Source organism: Notothenia rossii, assembly GCF_949606895.1.
Source record: "Notothenia rossii genome assembly, chromosome: 2".
Lineage (NCBI taxonomy): Eukaryota > Metazoa > Chordata > Actinopteri > Perciformes > Nototheniidae > Notothenia > Notothenia rossii.
Genome location: NC_136904.1, coordinates 15,903,628 through 15,922,659, shown reverse-complemented (window position 1 = coordinate 15,922,659; position 19,032 = coordinate 15,903,628). Strand labels below are relative to the sequence as shown.

General features: G+C 40.3%; 3 protein-coding genes across 3 annotated transcripts in view; 1 reads left to right on the top strand and 2 right to left on the bottom strand.

Annotated features, from left to right (window-relative positions):
- Positions 1 to 1,772: 1,772 nt before the first annotated feature.
- On the bottom strand, positions 1,773 to 5,490 carry cenpn (centromere protein N). The gene is made up of 10 exons (XM_079667482.1): positions 5,160 to 5,490; positions 4,996 to 5,041; positions 4,840 to 4,899; positions 4,485 to 4,558; positions 4,199 to 4,372; positions 4,009 to 4,110; positions 3,590 to 3,638; positions 3,320 to 3,429; positions 3,034 to 3,157; positions 1,773 to 2,783 (listed from the first exon to the last, which is right to left on the bottom strand). The coding sequence occupies exons 1-10, from the start codon at positions 5,328 to 5,330 to the stop codon at positions 2,662 to 2,664; spliced, it is 1,032 nt and encodes a 343-aa protein (XP_079523608.1). The 5' UTR covers positions 5,331 to 5,490; the 3' UTR covers positions 1,773 to 2,661.
- Positions 5,491 to 6,568: 1,078 nt separating this feature from the next.
- cmc2 (C-x(9)-C motif containing 2) lies at positions 6,569 to 8,737 on the top strand. The gene is made up of 4 exons (XM_079666760.1): positions 6,569 to 6,875; positions 7,631 to 7,747; positions 7,832 to 7,903; positions 8,009 to 8,737. Exons 2-4 carry the CDS (start codon positions 7,667 to 7,669, stop codon positions 8,090 to 8,092), a joined length of 237 nt encoding a protein of 78 aa, XP_079522886.1. The 5' UTR covers positions 6,569 to 6,875; positions 7,631 to 7,666; the 3' UTR covers positions 8,093 to 8,737.
- Positions 8,738 to 15,762: 7,025 nt separating this feature from the next.
- The window catches only part of LOC307028349 (chromodomain Y-like protein 2), a 31,882-nt gene continuing 28,612 nt past the window's right edge, over positions 15,763 to 19,032 (bottom strand). The window contains exon 7 of the mRNA XM_079663299.1: positions 15,763 to 18,989. Within this exon, the coding sequence (XP_079519425.1) occupies positions 18,840 to 18,989 (150 nt within the window). The 3' untranslated portion in view covers positions 15,763 to 18,839. The remainder of the gene's footprint in view (positions 18,990 to 19,032) is intronic.

Genomic DNA, 19,032 nt, shown 5'->3' with positions numbered 1-19,032 from the left:
CATCAAAGAATACAGCTACAACACACTCCTTGTTCGCTTGGGCTTTCCTGACTTCAGACTCCAGGCACAGCAGTGGATCTAAAGTACTCCGCCCTCTTCTAAACCCACTCTGATAAGGAGTCATTAGTTCATTTTCCTCAATGTAGTATGTTAGCCTTTCTGTTATCATTCTTTCCATAACTTTACACAAGTGTGATGTCAGAGCTATAGGTCTATAACTGCCTGGACTGGTTGGATCTTTCCTAGGTTTCCTAATAGGAATAATGACTGACTCTTTCCATATTATTGGCAGCTTCCCTTTCTCCCAGATCTTATTGTACATCTCCAGCAGCTTTCCTAATGCAAAATCACTTAATTTAATTTAATTATATAACATACATTATCTTTCCCAGGAGCAGTCATTTTACACTTACTTAATGCTCTTCTCAACTCTTGAATAGAGAAAGGTATATTTACAACACTCTGCGACGAATGTCTTTCTTCATATACATTAGGATGCTCATCTAACACTTCCTGCCTCCTGATCTTACCTTCTTCTGTCAAATTTTCCAAAGAATGAACTTTGACAACATTTTCAGCTAGAATTTCTGCCTTCTCCAAAGCACGAGTGGCAACTTCCCCTCCAATCTCTAATACTGGCAGGTTACTCTGATGTCTTATTCCCCTCATCTTCTTAATCATTCCCCATACTTTATCTAATGGTGTAGTTCTCCCAATACTTGAACAGAATCCTCTCCAACACTCCCTTTTTGCTCTTTTAACAATGTGCCTTACCTGAGCCTGTGCCTTTTTATATTCTAATAAATTATGTAATGAATGTGTCTTTCTTAGCTTTCCAAACAGCCTGATTTTGTTTCGGATTGCATCATTACAGTCTTTGTTCCACCACGGTACCATCTTAACACATTTACCAAGTTTCCCAGTTTTATTCCCAATAGTTTGATTAGCGCTTTTAATTATATTTGAAGTAAATTGCTCATTTATTTCATCAATACTTCCTGCCATATCAATCTTATCAAATTCATTATCGCACAATTTAGCAAACATCTCCCAATTTGCTTTAGAAAAAGTCCATCTCATGATACCGTCTAGCTCAATCACATGATTTATATCAAACTTGATTATAATCGGAAAATGATCACTCCCAATACTGTTATTTGCCAATACTTCCCAACTGCTACCAGAAGCTAATTCACTTGTTACAAGAGTTAGGTCGATCGCAGACTCTGTTCCATCTCTAAAATTGATCCTTGTACCTTGCCCATTATTTAAATAAACTAATTCCTTTGCCTCCATTAAATCCTCCACCACCTGTCCGTTGTAATCTGTTGATCTCCCTCCCCACATTGTATTATGTGCATTAAAATCACCACACCATATTATTTCATTTCCTTGGCAAAGACCAGCTGATCTTACGTCACAACCGGTTTAATGACGTGCTTCCGTTTTACATGAAACAAGTAAACCATCAAACTAAAGTTTTCTAATATGACTGACTCCTTTAATATGTTTATGACTAATGCCCTGTAGTATTGATGCACCTTACAAGCTATGTTTGAAGCACTAAAACTGCATTTTTTCAAGAAGCTGTAACTCCTTTTTTCAACCAAAACTGTTGGTATAATATAGTTTGATCTCACACAGACATTTTCTAGAAATTGTTTCAATCAAACCGACTTTTGTAGGTTGTAGCTGATAGCAAAAATATATATATATAGAATCAGTTTAGCAATTCCATAGCCTAGCTCTACAGAGGAACCAAAGAGAACTGATGGTTATTATAACAGCCTGTTTTCATTTTATTGTTAAAGGGAGGTATCACAGATCTACCGTATAACAAAAGGAGGGGTCCTTGTGGGTTACACATGGGGGGCTATTGACAACATAGACTTTACATTTGGAAAATACTCAATTGACATGGCTAAATCTTATGAGCGTTGGGTATTTTGATCACACTGTAGTTGTGATGAGAATAATCTCTCTGTGGCCAGCTTGCACAGGACACTCCAGTAACTTATCTATGCACATATGGGAATGCAAGTACAGTTTCAAGACAAACCTGAAAAAAGTTTTAACGTATCCTTTAAAAACATTGTGCTGAGACAATGGAGCTTAAATAAACCCTGTGACATTGACTGTAAACGCCAAATTATGAGGAGCGTGAATACTAAAGTTCACTCTCACAAGCCGATACTCCACAAAACAATGTTACAGCATTATATTCAATTTGGGACATATATTTCCTAGAAATAACATTCTTGCACAAAAAAAAAAAGAAGACAATTATCGATCGTCAACTAATAAGATATTTGCAACTGGGTAATAAAGGTACATTAATTGCTACAGATCTTGTAGGGGCAGTGGCTCTTGAACAAGGAGATTGAGGATAGAACAATAAAAGCAGACCCTGGGTTGTCCAGACATGGCGCCATGCTTTGACTCCTTTAAAAATCAAGTTCCTGGCCGTTTCTCAATGTCGAGTAAACCTGCTGCAGAGCCACTATTTCAAGTATACTACGTCATCGAGTGGCGCCGATGATGGCGCTGGGCATTTAACATGCATTTAAACAGTCCTTCGGCGCCACTCAATGACATAGTATACTTGAACTAGTGGCTCTGCAGCAGGTATACTCGACATTGAGAAACGGCCCCTGTCGCCCATCAGTTCTGTGTTTGGCGCATTTGTGAGGAAGGACCAGGTCCATTATCTGTGATGACAAAATAATTCTTTCCTTTTAGGGGTATAGATGAAAGCAGAGGTGTGACTGGGGTGGATGCGATTCCTGTAAAAAAAAACAAATGACCGTCAATTATTTTTGATTGATTTAAGGAAAACACTTTGAATGCACCGACCAAAATATTCATGATAGATAATGTCACAAGAGCATTACAGAGGGGATGATTCAACGTGTGTTTATGTGCCCTCGTGTGGTCATTTATGGAAATTGCAGAATTATAAAACATTGAATCGTTTTTTATTTTAAAATGTTAGTATAATTTCCTTTCAAAAACATAGATGGCTGTGACAAATACCTGAAGATGCGCAGTTTTTGAGTGACTCCAGGAGGTTTTTGCTGGAAAATTTGACAGCACATCTGAAGGGCTCCTCTCGCTCCGTCATGAGTGTGTTGGTGTGGTCTCTGAACTTTGTCTCCAGCTGAGTAAAGATTACAGAGCATAAATGAGATGATCAAAGCCCCAAGTGATGCTGAGTGATGCTGACTCTGTGCAATTCATGCCTTTTGTTTACTAGACTTTGATACTTAGCTATTAAAGATGAAGCTAAGTATTTTAATACACAAAGCATGCCTCGGGATACCTTGTAAACTGCAGACTGTAGCTGAGGTAACGTCCCACCACCAAAGGCCTCACAGGCCATCTGAAGTCTGTTTGCTGCAGGCTTAGCTTGTTCTCTTTCTATGTGTGGGTCTGTAAACAGAATGAAAGCCAAATAAATCCAATCACATTGCAAAAATCAACCAGAAGTACATGTTAATGCCAAATATACATAGCTAAACAAACAATGTTAAAGTATGTGTAACATAATATGAAAAACTGGCTTTTGGTCATGATGATTTGATAAACATACTTGTTTGTTTTCTTTCTGTGAGAGGGCTGAGATACTTGGTGGGGAAGACCTTAAAATTAGAACAAAAAACATTTCAATTTTGTTTTCTCCTGTACAGTGGTACTCTTAATTGCATGACAATTCTGACAGTAAAATAAATAGGTTTACAGCAAATCCATAATTCAACTTTATTTTCTAAATCACTGGAAGTATTGTGAACCCTCAACAAAAATCTAAGTGCAATGGGTTAACTTCAACGAGAAACTAGTTTAACAACATGATGCATTAAAGTCATAACATATTGATTTTGGAAATGTTTGCGTCAGGAGTACACTTCTTAACACATGGATGCTTTTAAGTAATATTTGGACTGGGCATACAGAGCTTTGTGTGGTGTGTGTGTGAAAAAAAGAAAAAAAGAAAGTTGAAAAACACCTAACCTGTTGATATTTCCTCATCAGCAGGTCCGTAATGGCAGTGAGATTCCGGCCACTGAGGTTGGCATCCTTGAAATATTGATACCTGGTGGACAGAACCATGGCCTGCAAAGAACATACATCTGTTAAACGGGAATGGAAAGACAAAAGAAACAACAACCTGGTAACCAACTATATAAAAGTGAACCCTCACCTGGGATAACATGGGCTTTTGCTTTGAAGTCAAACGGGTCACAAAGACATATGGTGTTTGAAGATAGTGGACAACATATGTTGGTTTGAGATGGTCGGGGCGAGAGTAGGCGTCTCCCCATGCAATCCGAATCCAAACGGCTTCATCTGTGTGTTTTTTTATTTTGACGGACACCTTGAATGCAATTTTTAAATCATACTTTAAATATAGGATGTTAAACGGTGATATCTTTCAATTTTGAAACGTTATAGTTTATTTGCCGCGTGAGGAGGAATATTGGACTTACTTCTCTCACAAGTTCTTTTAGGTGAGATTTAAATTGTTCCCTGAACTGCATCAGATCTACAGATTGAGCCTCATCTGTGGAAAAGGGAAATGATTAAGTAGACAATACGGGTTTGCAAAGTACATTTTAAATGTATCCCAATAATGTTTTAAATCCCTGGAACAAACAGATAAAGAATACATGAGCGACAAGACAATATCATCAATTAACCCTCCACTATAACTAACCAAACTCCAACAGATAAACTGACTGGTTGAAGTAACCAACATTTCACTCGTAACCCGCTGTAGTGTTTGGTTAGAATATAGCTGCAAACTTCCAGCTATCCATAGTACTAATAAGTATTTTAAATTACCTCCAGGGTCGGTAAGCTGGAAGGCATACCACATCCCTTGGTCTGGATTGTTTATCATATCTAGAGACAATGACAAAAGGGGACACAAGAAGGGTTATTGGATTGGACTTGGCATTACCTTTACCCAAATGAGATAAATAGTTTCACTTTACTTACAAATCATCTCGAGTTCTGTGAGGTGTCTAACTGCCAACTCGTTTTCCTAGGTACAGAAAAAAGCGAAATCAGTACTACTTCAGCTTGCATTTTCATAGAAAATGTACTGTTTTACACTGTTGATCAAACAGAAGAACCTATAATATCAGAAAGTGTCTGCTTACCTCGCAAATATCGAGTAGGCTTTCCGTTAACGCCCATTTTGACTGAATGCTATCCATGGCCCGCTGCTGTTCCCCGTTCAAACGGCCCCACTTCTCCAGCGTTGTTTTCAGCATTTTAGCCGGTATCCTTCTAATGATACGCTGCACTAGGCGTTTCTTAGATTCATCCATCCTTCCTCAGATAATAATGCTATAATATTAGCAGTTTTATTGGATCGTTTTTTATTGGATCGTTTTTTTAATTAAACTGTTGAATCCGTACAGCTTGCAGTGTAGCAGGAGAAGAAATCCAAACAAACCGCCTACCAAAGAGAACACGAATGGACCAATCAGATATGTCAAGAATAGTGCACGTGACCCCTTTAGCGCCCTCTGTGGTTTTGGGGTGGTATTGCTCCTATATGACTCACATTAGGAACATCTGCAAAACGGTGGAAGACATATTTAGACCCTTTACTTAACAAGCATCACTACAATATTCAAAAAATTCGTGATTACTAGTTAAATACTTATTTCACCTATCATTCTGCCGTAAAATAGCAAAAGTGTATTAAGTAGGCTACATGTTTTACAGTAACTGGCTCTGCACGTTTCCCCAGCCATGACATAGCAATGCTAATACTGACCAATGTTTACATATTGATTTCATATTTTACACTTACACGTACCTGGTCTTGGTGGGGTTAGAACAACGAGTTTATTCTGATTTTAAAAAGCAGTTCCTGAACTTGTAGTCAGGTTGCTTTAAAGTTGTCATAGTAAGCCGTAGGGATTGAGAGATCATTTATAGAAGTTGTGATACACAAATCTATTTTAATTTACTTTCTGAAATCTTTGATTTTCTTGTAAATATTTGATAATTTAAAAATGTTCAGTTTAAGAAGTTTAGATGGAAATAAAGGATTCTTTAACAATCTGAATATAAATTAACAAGTAAATATAAATTCCAAAAATTTAGTACATTTTTATATTTCAAACACAAATAGAAAATAATTTGTACATGGGAATGTATCCTTTTTATTTGACAATTGCAGGGGTACACTAACAATATTGTCAATAATACATATCAATAATAAATCTCTCTTAACATATTTTTTGTTAAACTTACAACAATATTGTTAGTTGGAAACATGCAAATAAAGCAAACATTTGTGTCATTACATAAACCATTACATGGCCTTTAAATACAAATAAAATAAGACAGGAAACACTGTATTTAGTTTTGTAACCACAGAGATTTTTTTGGTAGTTGAATCCATAAGTAAAAGCGGAAGTACGTTGCAGGGACATATCTTGTTTCTTCTCTGAACTTCCGTCAGCAAATGTCCCGCCTTTTATGAGAAGAACGCATGTCATTGGTGCGTTGAGAAAAAAGACTGACGCTGATTCGCTGTATAGCATTGTCAATTTACTATCGCCCGGCCAAACAGTTACGAAAACCAAAAGTGTTGTTGCAGACAGACGTCCTTCAAGTTCTTGCTGTTGGTGTAGGTTAAATTAATGTTAGACAGTTTCAAGACTAGTGTAGTTATCTTATATTGTAGTAATCTGTGTTTCTATTCTACGGAAGACCAAAGCCATACGTATGTCTTCAGTGGTTGATTGGGTTGATGCTGTGTTACATACGGTTAACGTTAGCAGAGGCCTAGCACTGAGCTAACGTGATAATTCACCAGCGTTTTCTGGGACTTCTCAGATGATACACTCTCCCCACTGGTAAGTGTATTACCTTTACATGCAGCCGGCAGTGCACTGTGTTATCAAATAGCTTAAAAATAAACCAGTAGACATGATGTAGTATAATGTGTGAAAGACACTAAAAATACCTAGTGTATCTCTAGTGAAGGCTGAATTGTTATCATGATTCAATAGGTTCAGGGTGAATGCAGGTAGTGGCATTGTTTTATATTCTCCTTCTCTCTGTGTATGTCTGCAGCTAAGTGTCCACTGGAAAAAACAGCATCACAATGACAGCTCAGGAAGGAGAGGCATTAGTATACTTTAGAAAAACATGTCCTTTACCTGAGTATAACAATGTTGAGATGACATGGTGGAAAGTGGCACAGAAACTATAAGTCCGTGTTAAAATCGATTCATTGTTTGATCCAATTTTTAAATCAAAAGTTCCAGATGCTTTTATATCATTTTGTATTTGAAATTGGCTATGTTTGGCTTTTGGTTTGTTCGCAAGGCAAATCAGACAATTTGGAGATTTCCTCAAATTCTGATTTCACAAATGTTATACAGTAGTCACAATCAATACAATTAAATACCAAATACAAAGTTATTAATGAAAATAACCATTGGTTCAATCCTGAGAATGTTAAGCATATTCCTATTCTATGAGAGTACAGCATAAAGTGTGTTTTAATGGTAAACGTGCCTCCACCAAATGACGTGTATGACAGTGATTTCAGTAAAATCCCATCGTAAGTGTCAACTCAGTGCTCCTCTTGTTTTGTGGATTTCAGTATTGCCAAAGTGACACAGTAAGACCTTAACTCAGCATGCATCCTGACCTTTCACCTCACCTGCACAATGAAGAGTGTAACGAACTCATCACTCTTCTGAGGCAGTGCCACACAGAGGTATGTCATGCTCCTAAACAATGTTTTTTCTTCATTTACACAGAAAACATAACAATATAAATCTTGTTTTTTTCTACCCTCAAGCACAATGTCACAAAGTTCTTTGGCAAGTGTAACGATATGGACCGTGCCATGCGTCATTGCCTGAAGAAAGAGGTCCGTCAGTTATTTTTAAGCACCTTGTGAATAACCAACATCAAGAAATCTGATTATTGAGCTTTGTTCATTAATTGTTTTCTTTGTTTGTTTACCATTCAACAGAGACTGGATAAGCGGGAACTCAGCAAGCAGCATGCCAAAGACATGAAAAAGAGGCTGAAAGCAGGGATAATAGAGGATCTCTGAAGGACATTTCAATGCAACTTTAACACTGCCACTACCAGTTTGAAGGAGTGAGATAATGAGACACTGAATGAAGCATGACACTGTGTAACAGGCCTTCCCTATGGTTTCAGGAAGGTGACAACTTCTGTCTCTTTGAAAATTCAAAGGAGTGTGGATTATATAAGTAATTAAGCATTGAGGTCTAAGTGTCATGTGCTATACATCATTTTGATATTATTTTAAAGGAAAGGTTATTTAAAATATGATGTGCATATACCAATAATGATATGGTTAAGATGCAAAGTTTACTTACAACACGTTTGACTTGTTATCACCCGGACAGACTGGGATTTATAGCGTTACCAGAACATTTTAGTAACATCATCGAGAACTTTGGATGAAAGATTGCTGTTAGGCAGAAGCCTTCCATCAAACTGTTGAAGTTAGAAAGACACCTCAGGACTATTCTTCTACCAGTTTCAGGGTATTAGAGATGCAAGTAAAAGATGACCCAAACCCGGATGAGCAGTGGCTCTTAATGTCAACCCATGAACATGCAGAGTGAACACATTCATTTTTGTTTGATTGTTTATTTGAATGGGGAATCATATTGATTTGTTACAAGTTTAACTGCTTTCAAATAAATTGATATTATCCTTATATTAATCCATGCTTCAATATTGTGTCATTATTGTAAATCATAATTTCTATAACTGATTGAAACTTTGTATGCAGCTCTTGAAAAGAACTAAATGTTTACATGATACTTCATAGGATGCATTAGAAGATGGTGAAGGCTTCCATCTTTTTTTGCCTGACCAAGTAATAATAAATAGATTAAATGTTTTTGAATCCATTTGCTCTTAGGAGATCTTATACTAAGATGTCTGTTTTGGCAAAATATTTTTGATATAAATGTGTGTAGTAATTTTTAAAAAGGTATGAACAAAAAACAGGTATTAAATTGAGTTATATTGAAATAGAAATATCTTGCAGTCGGTTGACTTGGTGAACTCTGTAAAAACCCTGACCACGTTGTAAAGAAAATCTAAACTCAAAAGTCAGGTAGTAAATATTTTAGAGATTTTAACTGCATCTCATGCTCTCCATTCAGCAACTGGAGCTGCTAAAGGTGTCATGTCAGCTGGTGGTCATATGACCCCTCTCTTTGTGTAAGGATGGTGGTCTTCTCAATCTTTCTCTTGCTCTTGACCTCGTTCTCGTGTTGGTTGACCTTTGTGTTCACGTGATTGAAAAGTCACATTTATGTCTTGAAATACACCTTAACTGTCTTATTTGTCTGAATACCATGAGATGCTGCTGAGTTCTCAGAATCACAAGTAAGTGGACCTTTAAATAGCCTTGTGTTGAAAAGGTGCTATATTTAAACTTGCCTTACCTTTTAGCTTGGGTCGTCTTCATCTAATGCAGGGGTGTCAAACTCAATTTCATGGCGGGCCACATTAGCATTATGGTTGCACTCAAAGGGCCGGTTGTAACTTCAAGACTAGATACATATAAATATATAATAAATATAAGATAATGTATTATATTACATTATTGGCTCTGCATTGGATTATCATTTATGGTAATACATTCATAAATAATTACATCTGAAATTAGAGGTCTAGGGCAAATAATTGAAATAAAATATTCAACAATTACACCAATTGTTGTATATTATATTCTTTGCAAGCTCTTGCAGGTCACATCAAATGAGGCCGTGGGCCGCATTTGGCCGCGCGCGGGCCTTGAGTTTGACACCCCTGATCTAAGGGTATTGTTCCCAAAGCTTTCATTTTTATTTCAGAGTACGCTACAAATGGATGAATCAGGCCTGTTCATCAATGAGAAAAAACTCTTAATTTCTAATCAACACTAGAAATAACAATTCACTCTCTTTCCAGCAACTGTAATGAGGTAAAAGACAACACTACTAAAATATGTGCCCAGAAAACCAATCAGAATAAAGCTCAAATCTTTTATACTGTATGGTCATAATATTCTATTACATTTTGCAGTATGAGAGTCAAGAGACCTCTCTGTTTCATTTATTCTACTCTGTATAATTGTTCTGTAGTTATTCTAGCTACAATTGTGCTTTTGAAATTTCCGATCAGCTTGTTACTAAGGGCTCAGTGGGACACTTGTCTGAAATAGTGCATTATAATAGACTAGAAGGCACGGCTGTCGCCCATCAGCTGTAGAGAGTTAATTAATTAAAGGGGCGTAGGCACACAGCTGTGACAACTCAGCAATCAGGACAAAGTTCCATTTTAGCAGCTCTTTCCTGGAGTGTCAGACTGACGAAGACATTAGAGTCCTGCGGGAGTCACGAGGGAGGCAAATCCTACTTTGATTGAGCTAAGTATCGCTGGTGTTTTGTTTATTTTTTAGCCCCTCATGCGATAATCATGTGTATTTTCTCCATTCCTGTTCATGTGTCTTCTCGCAATTATCATCTCCTAACCGATATAACCGGCCTGCTCTCGTCTATCCCACATGCTCCACTGCGATCCAACATCTAGTTACAGGTGGCCTGTGGAACTGCCAGTCAGCTGTACCTAAGGCTGACTTCATCTCTGGCTAAGCTTCCCTGCAGTCTCTGGATTTCCTTGCTCTCACTGAGACCTGGATTACTCCATCCAACACATCCACCCCAGCAGCTCTCTCCACAGCATATTCCTTCACCCACACACCCAGACCCACTGGCAGAGGAGGTGGCACTGGTCTCCTGCTCTCTTCCAACTGGAGCTTTTCCCTCTTCAAGCTACCTAACTTCACTCCTTCCACCTTTGAATTCCATGCCGTCACAGTAACCCATCCTATACAATTAACCATTGTTGTTCTCTACCGTCCACCAGGCGCTTGGGGGACTTCTTGGAGGAATTAGATAATCTCCTCTCACACATCCCTGAAATCGTTACGCTGGCCCTCCGGCTGTACTTCTCGGGGACTTCAACCTCCATACAGGGAAGAAAGATAGACAAACTATTAACTGTTAACCACCTTTGCTTTCTCACTGTCTCCATCCCCACCAACTCATGAAGCTGGCAATGTCGTTGATCTCATATTCTCAAGGAACTGCATACTTCTAACCTCTCTGTAAACCCGCTCCACACCTCCGATCACTTCTTCATTTCATTCTCTCTAGCCCTTTCCAAACATAACAAACTAATTTCTTCTAATTCTGCACCTGTCCGCCGGAACCTCCTTTCCCTCGCCCCCTCTACCTTTGCGTAGGTACTCTCAGCCCGGTGATCTCAGCCCTCTTTTCGTCTGACTCGTTCCAACTCCTGCCTCCAAACTCGGCTGCAGAAACTCTCCTCTCTACTCTCTCATCCTCTCTCCACTCTCTCTGTCCTCTCACATCTCGGCAGGCTCGTCAGTCCCCTCCTGCTCCCTGGCTAAATGATGCACTGTGTGCTAATAGAACCATCCTTCCGGCAGCTGAGCGGAAATGGTGGAAATCCAAACACCATGACGACCTCCTAACCTATCAGGCTCTCCTCTCCTCTTTCTCTGCTTCCGTCTCTCAGGCAAAACCCACTTTCTTTCAAGATAAGATCCAATCTTCCTATTCCAATCCCAAAAAACTATTTTCCATTTCTCCACCCTCTTGGACCCCCCCAAAGCCCCTCCCCCCTCCTCCCTTCTGTCAAGCGACTTTGTTAACCACTTTGAAAAAAAGGTTGATGACATTCGTTCTTCTTTTTCTGACTCATCTTTACTCACCGCTGGGTCACCAGACCCTCCTTTCACCCACACACTGACCTCCTTCTCCCCTCTCTCTCCAAGTGAGGTTCTTACCCTCATTACCTCTGCCCACCCTATCCCCTCAAACCTCCTTCAGACTATCGCTCCTGATATTCTACCGTTTCTAACCCATTTCATCAACACTTCTCTAACTTCTGGTCACTTTCCAAACAGTCTCAAGGAGGCAAGAGTAAACCCTCTCCTAAAGAAACCCACTCTCAATCCGTCTGATGTTATAAACTACAGGCCCGTCTCTCTCCTCCCGTTCCTGTCAAACACTTGAACGCGCTGTCTTTAAACAACTCTCCTGTTATCTCCATCAGAACAACCTGCTGGATCCGGACCAGTCTGGTTTCAAGGCAGGTCACTCCACAGAAACTGCTCTCCTTGCTGTCACTGAGGAACTACACACGACTAAAGCAGCCTCCCTCTCCTCTGTCATCATCCTTTTGGACCTTGTCACGGCCGCTGATTCCCCGGTCCTATTTACTCTGTTCTGTGTGATATTTAAATGAACGTTGCAGTGGCCCTGATGTCATTGGCTGCCCATTCTCTGGTCCGCCTCGAAGACTGTGATTGGAGCTGACGGGCCCGACGCGCTCCAATCCCAGCACACAACCAGCGCACACCTTCCAGGGGAGGACTATAAAGCCGGTCGACTGTCATCATTCGGGAGGCTCTGTTGTGTGTGTACTGTGTACAGATGCCTCACGCTTCTTGCTTATTTACTGTTAACTATGTACCTCTTGTGGTAGTGGTTACTGTTATTGTGATTTATGGTGTTTAGCCTAGTACTACGTTGAGTTGTTGTACTCACAGATGTAGACATTTTTATTCATTGGGATAAACCCCTTGAGATGCACCATCTCGTTTTCAAGGGGGTCCCGACAATAGCAACAACTTACAGACATACATAAACAAAATGCAAAACATGACACACAAGACAAACCACATACAGTCTGTTATGTAAAATGCAAGCAAACAGATAGCTGTTTGTCTACAGTCTTTTTTTGGTGTTCGTTTTGTTGTAAATCCTTATCTCTATTTTGAACAGGTTCATTTTATTAGAGTCCTCCTTTTGTTTGCTCTTTAGTTTAACCTGCGCCCTTTTGGCCTCTTTTGTTTGTGCCCGGCCGTTTGCCTGCCTTTTTGTTTAACTTGTTGTTTTAGTGCCGAGAGACGGGAGTCGGAGGCGGGGTATCGAAGGTACAGGCTAGACTTTTATTAAGCATCTGCAAACACATTGAAACACTTCATGCCCGGGAAGCGAAGACCGGCGGAAACAGGAAGTCCGGCTCACTCAAATGTCTGTGCAGAACAATACCCCAACCCATAGATCCGTGGGTGAATAATGAAAATCACCACACAAGCCCCCCCAGTATTCACGCATAGTCAAAATCCTCGTGCCTTGGAGGAAGCACCACCCGACCCCGGCGCGTACGGACCACAGGGGCCGAGGACGGCGGGGCCGCAGGCGAGGGCAGGGGCGGGGCTGCAGGCGAGGGCAGGGGCGCCAACGAGGGCGAGGGCATCCCCACAGGGGGCGGGGGGTGGGCCATGGTAAGGCGGCCCCGACGTGGGGGCAGAGCCAACTCCAAAGGCCTGGTAACGTCCACGTGAGCAGGTTTAATCCGATCAACGGACAAAGTCTCAGGCCTGCCACCAATGTCCATCACCAGGCTCTTGTCCCCGTGACGTATGACCCTGAACGGACAGGCGTAAGGGGGGCCGCAGGGGACCACAGTGGGCGTCGTGGTGAATAAAAACAAAATCCGCCGACCATAATCCGGGGGACACCCGGAAAGCTGGGTTGCTGTGCTGCGACGTGTGGACGGGTGCGAATGTCCCGGCGGTCTCCAGCAGGTAAGAGTGCTCCCCGGCCGCAGACCAGGGCACAGCGGTGGTGGGAATGAATTCCCCGGGGACCCATAGCGTCTGGCCATAGACAAGCTCCGCCGACGAGGACTGCAGGTCTTCTTTGGGGGCACACCTGAGGCCGAGCATAACCCACTGGAGCTTATCCACCCAGTTGCCGTCGGTCAAGCCGGCACGCAGTGACGCCTTCATGGACCGGTGAAACCGCTCACACAATCCGTTAGCCTGGGGATGATATGCGGTGGTGCGGTGCAGTTTAAAAAACGCCGTTACTTGCCATGCTTGGTTCAGTCTCGGATCCTTCAACAAGACTTATGTTGGGGTCACCAATGTAGTGCCGAGAGACGGGAGTCGGAGGCGGGGTATCGAAGGTACAAGCTAGACTTTTATTAAGCATCTTCAAACACATGTAAACACTTCAAGCCTGGGAAGCGAAGACCGGCGGAAACAGGAGGTCCGGCTCACTCAAATGTCCTTGCAGAACAATACCCCAACCCATAGATCCGTGGGTGAATAATGTTAATCACCACACTGTATAAATAAATCCTTGTAACTTTACCAATTCCATACTGGTGTATGCTGCATTCCTCTTCCCCTAATCGGGACGTAACAGACATCCTTCGCACTCTCCAAGAATTTGGAGTTTCAGGCTCTGCACTTTCCTCTTCACCTCATACCTCAAAGACTGCACCTACAGGGTAACTTGGAGAGGGTCCGAGTCAGACCCTTGTCAATTAACTACAGGGGTCCCTCAGGGCTCTGTCCTTGGTCCCCTCCTCTTCTCTTTGTACACAAACTCGTTCGGATTAGTCATTAGCCCGTATGGTTTTTCATACCACTGCTACGCTGACGACACCCAATTAATTCTATCCTTTCCCCGCTCAGAGACCCAGGTCGTCGCACGCATCTCTGCTTGTCTAGCTGATATCTTTCAGTGGATGTCTGCTCACCACCTCAAACTCAACCTTGACAAGACTGAACTGCTTTTCCTTCCGGGAAAAGATTGTCCCACTCTTGACCTAACAATCAACATCGGCAACTCTGTTGTTTCCCCGACTCAGACTGCAAGGAATCTGGGTGTGACCCTAGATAACAAACTGTCCTTCACTGCAAACATCGCTGCTACAACCCGCTGCTGCAGATACACACTTTACAACATCAGGAGGATACGTCCCCAGCTGACCCAGAAAGCGACACAACTTTTGGTCCAGGCTCTCGTCATATCACGCCTAGACTACTGCAACTCCCTCCTGGCTGGTCTACCTGCATGTGCCATCCGACCTCTACAGCTCATCCAGAATGCAGCGGCTCGTCTGGTCTTCAACCTTCCAACATTTTCCCACACCACGCCGCTCCTCCGCTCAATTCACTGGCTTCCAGTGACTGCTAGAATCCACTTCAAGACAATGGTACTTGCGTACCATGCAGTGAATGGATCTGGCCCTTCCTACATCCAGGACATGGTTAAACCGTACACCCCAGCACGTGCACTCCGCTTTGCATCAGCCAAACGGCTCGCTGCACCCGCACTGCGAGGGCGACCCAAGTTCCCATCTGCAAAAACACATCCGTTTGCTATCCTGGCTCCAAAATGGTGGAATGAGTTCCCCATTGACATCAGGACAGCAGAAAGCCTACACACCATTTCGAGCGATAGAATTACTAACAAAGCACTTATATACTAATAAAGGACTGGCTTATCTAAAGCCAGTTGAGTAGCACTTGAAATGTTTGGCTCTATGAAACCTGATGTACTTATATGATTCTGTTTTCTTCAAGTTTGTATCTTCTTCGAATGCACTTATTGTAAGTCGCTTTGGATAAAAGCGTCAGCTAAATGTAATGTAAAAGAGACATTGATTGCAAAGTCACTATTTTAGTGACTATGATAATGAATACTGGGGTTGGTTATTGGGGTTTGATATTTGATCTTATCCTGACAAGTCAGAGTTTTGTTAAGGGGCAGTGAGCGTTGGGTGGTTTGGTTAGCTGACTGAAATGAATGGGAAACGATCAACAAATGCAGAGATAGTTGTTTGAGAAATGTAAAACAAACAACACATTGTGAAAGCACTGTTTCTTTATTTGAATCAGCTCACCCTTTACGACGCATGGATACATCCTTGACAGATATTTATATTGTAAGGCACCCCAAGGTGTGCTTTGAGACAATGTTTGGAGAAAGAAAAAAACATGTCAAAATAGAGATACATGGGCCAATATATGATATTGTGGTTATAAAAGACCGAAGCACAGAAGCCTGTCAAAACAGTGATTTGCAATAAATAATGGAGCAAATATGAGTTGTTATTTTTAGTAATAACTTAGTTACTTCAAGTTTGGTAATCAATCACACTTTAAAAACAAGCTAAGGGGAGAATTTGGATCCAATGTCTAAAACAGAAACATATAGTTCAAAACAATTAAAGAGATGTATTTTACAACTAAAGTTCCACAAATGTAATTAAGCAAATGTTTGCACTTTTATTTTCATTACACAGTACAGGTACTATGTAATGAAATGGTTTCTCTGCATTTGACCCATCCTAGTGTTAGGAGCAGTGGGCTGCCATTATGAACGGCACCCGGGGAGCACTGTAGGGAACGGTGCCTTGCTCAGGGACACCTTGGTAGCACTTGGTCTTGCCTGGAGTTGAACTGGTGACCTTCCAGATGCCAAGCAAAGTCCCTATGGACTTTGCCACCACCGCCCACATAAACAGCCATGTCTCAAAGGAACAGTGTGAGTTACGTTCAGTGGACCTGAGTCATTTGCATTCAGTAGCCACATTACACAGATCCCTCTCATCGTCTTGGGATTCCACAGCCAAGCAAAATGAGAAATAAGTGTGATTTTAAACCAGACTAACACAATGTCTAAGAAGTCAATTAGTAAATAAGTAAGTGACTGGTTTTCTAACACTAATGGAGTCTTTGGTCAAATAACTGCCAAACTGTGTGTTTGTAGCCAAGTTACTTTATTCAACTACAAGTGTTGTTTTCAGATCTTAAGTGAAAGCATGTTGTTTTTTGTTTGAGTACTGAATGACTTAAAAATCATAAAATACTGCATTAAACCACTTTTTATTCCCTGTAATGACATAAAACTGACAAATAAAAACCATTTGACAAACCTTGTGGAGCATATATTAAATGCTTCAAATTGATCAATCTGAAATAAAATATTTGTTTTGATTATCTTTTCATACTAATATCATACATTATATTATCTGACATTCCTTTGTTTGAAAACTAAATACATCATCTGATAATGTCAATGTACACCTTTTAGTTTTGAAATATACATGATTTAACTCATTTTGTTCATCAAAGTTATTTATGGGATGATTTAGAAAGGATGATTAAAGGGGGCTTCTGGTGAAACGAAACAAAATGGCACTGCACATCCAAACAGTTATTTGAAATAAATAGAAAAATAAACTACACCATTTCTAACAATACTTACAATATTTATACAAAATATACCCCGACATACAAGGTATTCAGACAGGCAACACATGATATGTACAGTATATGACATGCCATTAGTCACACAAAGCAGTCTACATTATATATTATTCTATACTGCATGGACAAATGTCTTTTTTTTACAAAGCAATTTTCACAAACCTACATTCTTATGGTAAAACAAAATAGATCCCTACATATAATGTACATCAATTTATCAGTTTATCAGTTTATCTTTACCCCTCACATGCAGATAAGGACAAAGTAGACTCCAACTATACGACTGTTGCATTTTCACAATATTGATCACTGACAATTAGTGTAGTCACAATGTGATTACCATGACAACCAAACACTTATCATCTCTTTTGTGTGCTCTAAACATCCAAGCAACAAAAAAAACTGTCAGCTCATATCAACATAATGATCACACATTTTAAACGATAATATCTGCATTGTTAACTGGAAGCCTTGTTATACGTACCAGCCAACACAGTACTGAGCACGGCTACTAAATGTAGCGTAAACTAAATGGGATCAAATCTACCACTAATCCTGGTAGATTATCATGAGGCACGTGCCAGCGATGTATTTAATCACATAAAGTAATTAAGTACTCAACTCAAGATGCCATCTGATTAAGGGTAGACATGTTTGTATACTTAGTGCTAGCCTTCACATAAAGCTTCCATCGTTGTCTATTTCCATTTATCTTTCTGATTTGCATTTAATTCAAGTGTCCCTTCAAAGAAATCCTAACCTCAATGGAATTTCGATTGAATAAATAGAATAAAATAATAAAATAACTCAGGACAGATGGATGTTGATGAAATGAGGATATTTATAGTCTCCTGACTACATAAGCACTTATCTTGGTTTCATGTGACAGAAGCAAATGTAATGAGATTATTATAACACATTTACTGGCTGTTTTCTGTGTAATAGACTAGACTTCTACAGTATAAACAATGAATAGTGTAATAAAAAAAGAGTATGTTTAATTATCCAGAGTGTTTTAATGAAGATTCAAGCACTGAATGTGATCCACTGATTGTATGAGCATATATGAGTATTCGCGGCTATTTTTCTCTTTAATAGAGAGGATGGAATGTGCACGTAAGGATCGAGAAACAGTGTCCCCATGAAAACCTTGATTTCAATTCAAAACAATAAGTGACAAAAAGAAAATCCTTCTATTCAGAAAGCAACTTTTTTACACAATTGAAATAAATATATTTTAACATATGTATTATCACCTATTTATGTGCTCTCAGACATTAACTGATTTCATACATCCTGATCATTTCAAAGACACATATGTACAGAAACACTGTACCTCCCTGACGAACCTCCTTCAGACTTTACTTAGGCAAAGCACATTTGGCCCTTTGCTCTTTGATTTCTATACAATAAACAGCTGGACAGTTATGGGTCCAATAAATATATAACAGAAGTAGATTCACAATAGAAGAATACCAGGAAGTTGTTGTTGGTAGACATGTGAGCAAACAGAACTCCAGAGAATCCCCTCTGCTGATGGATGGAAACAAAGACCCTTAATGCAACTTTTCCTTTAGTTTGAGACTGCACATTTTCATCAAGGATGTCCCTCTATGGATAACCTTTGATCCACATCAATCTGTTTTCTGGGTGTGGATTCTCATTTCTCTTACGTCTTGTTTTGCAGATAACTGAAGAGTGCCTCTAGTCCTTTGGTTGAACACCACAGCTGCTTCAGCATCTGACACTCCTTCTCATTCACCTCCTCCAGGACTGACATGATAATGCTCCTCACCAGGCATTTGGATTCTTCTAAAACCTTAAAAACAGTGGAAGTTTTGGTTATATTCTAGTAAAAGCTT

Bases quoted from the DNA above. Each gene is read 5' to 3' on its own strand.
- cenpn (XM_079667482.1), bottom strand. From the start codon at position 5,330: ATGGATGAATCTAAGAAACGCCTAGTGCAGCGTATCATTAGAAGGATA. The intron at 5,042-5,159 runs GTAAGCAGACAC...TTCTGTACCTAG, and splicing joins GCCTACTCGATATTTGCGAG to GAAAACGAGTTGGCAGTTAG. The intron at 3,430-3,589 runs GTATGTTTATCA...TTCTGTTTACAG, and splicing joins CACAGAAAGAAAACAAACAA to ACCCACACATAGAAAGAGAA.
- cmc2 (XM_079666760.1), top strand. From the start codon at position 7,667: ATGCATCCTGACCTTTCACCTCACCTGCACAATGAAGAGTGTAACGAA. The intron at 7,748-7,831 runs GTATGTCATGCT...TCTACCCTCAAG, and splicing joins TGAGGCAGTGCCACACAGAG to CACAATGTCACAAAGTTCTT. The intron at 7,904-8,008 runs GTCCGTCAGTTA...ACCATTCAACAG, and splicing joins GTCATTGCCTGAAGAAAGAG to AGACTGGATAAGCGGGAACT.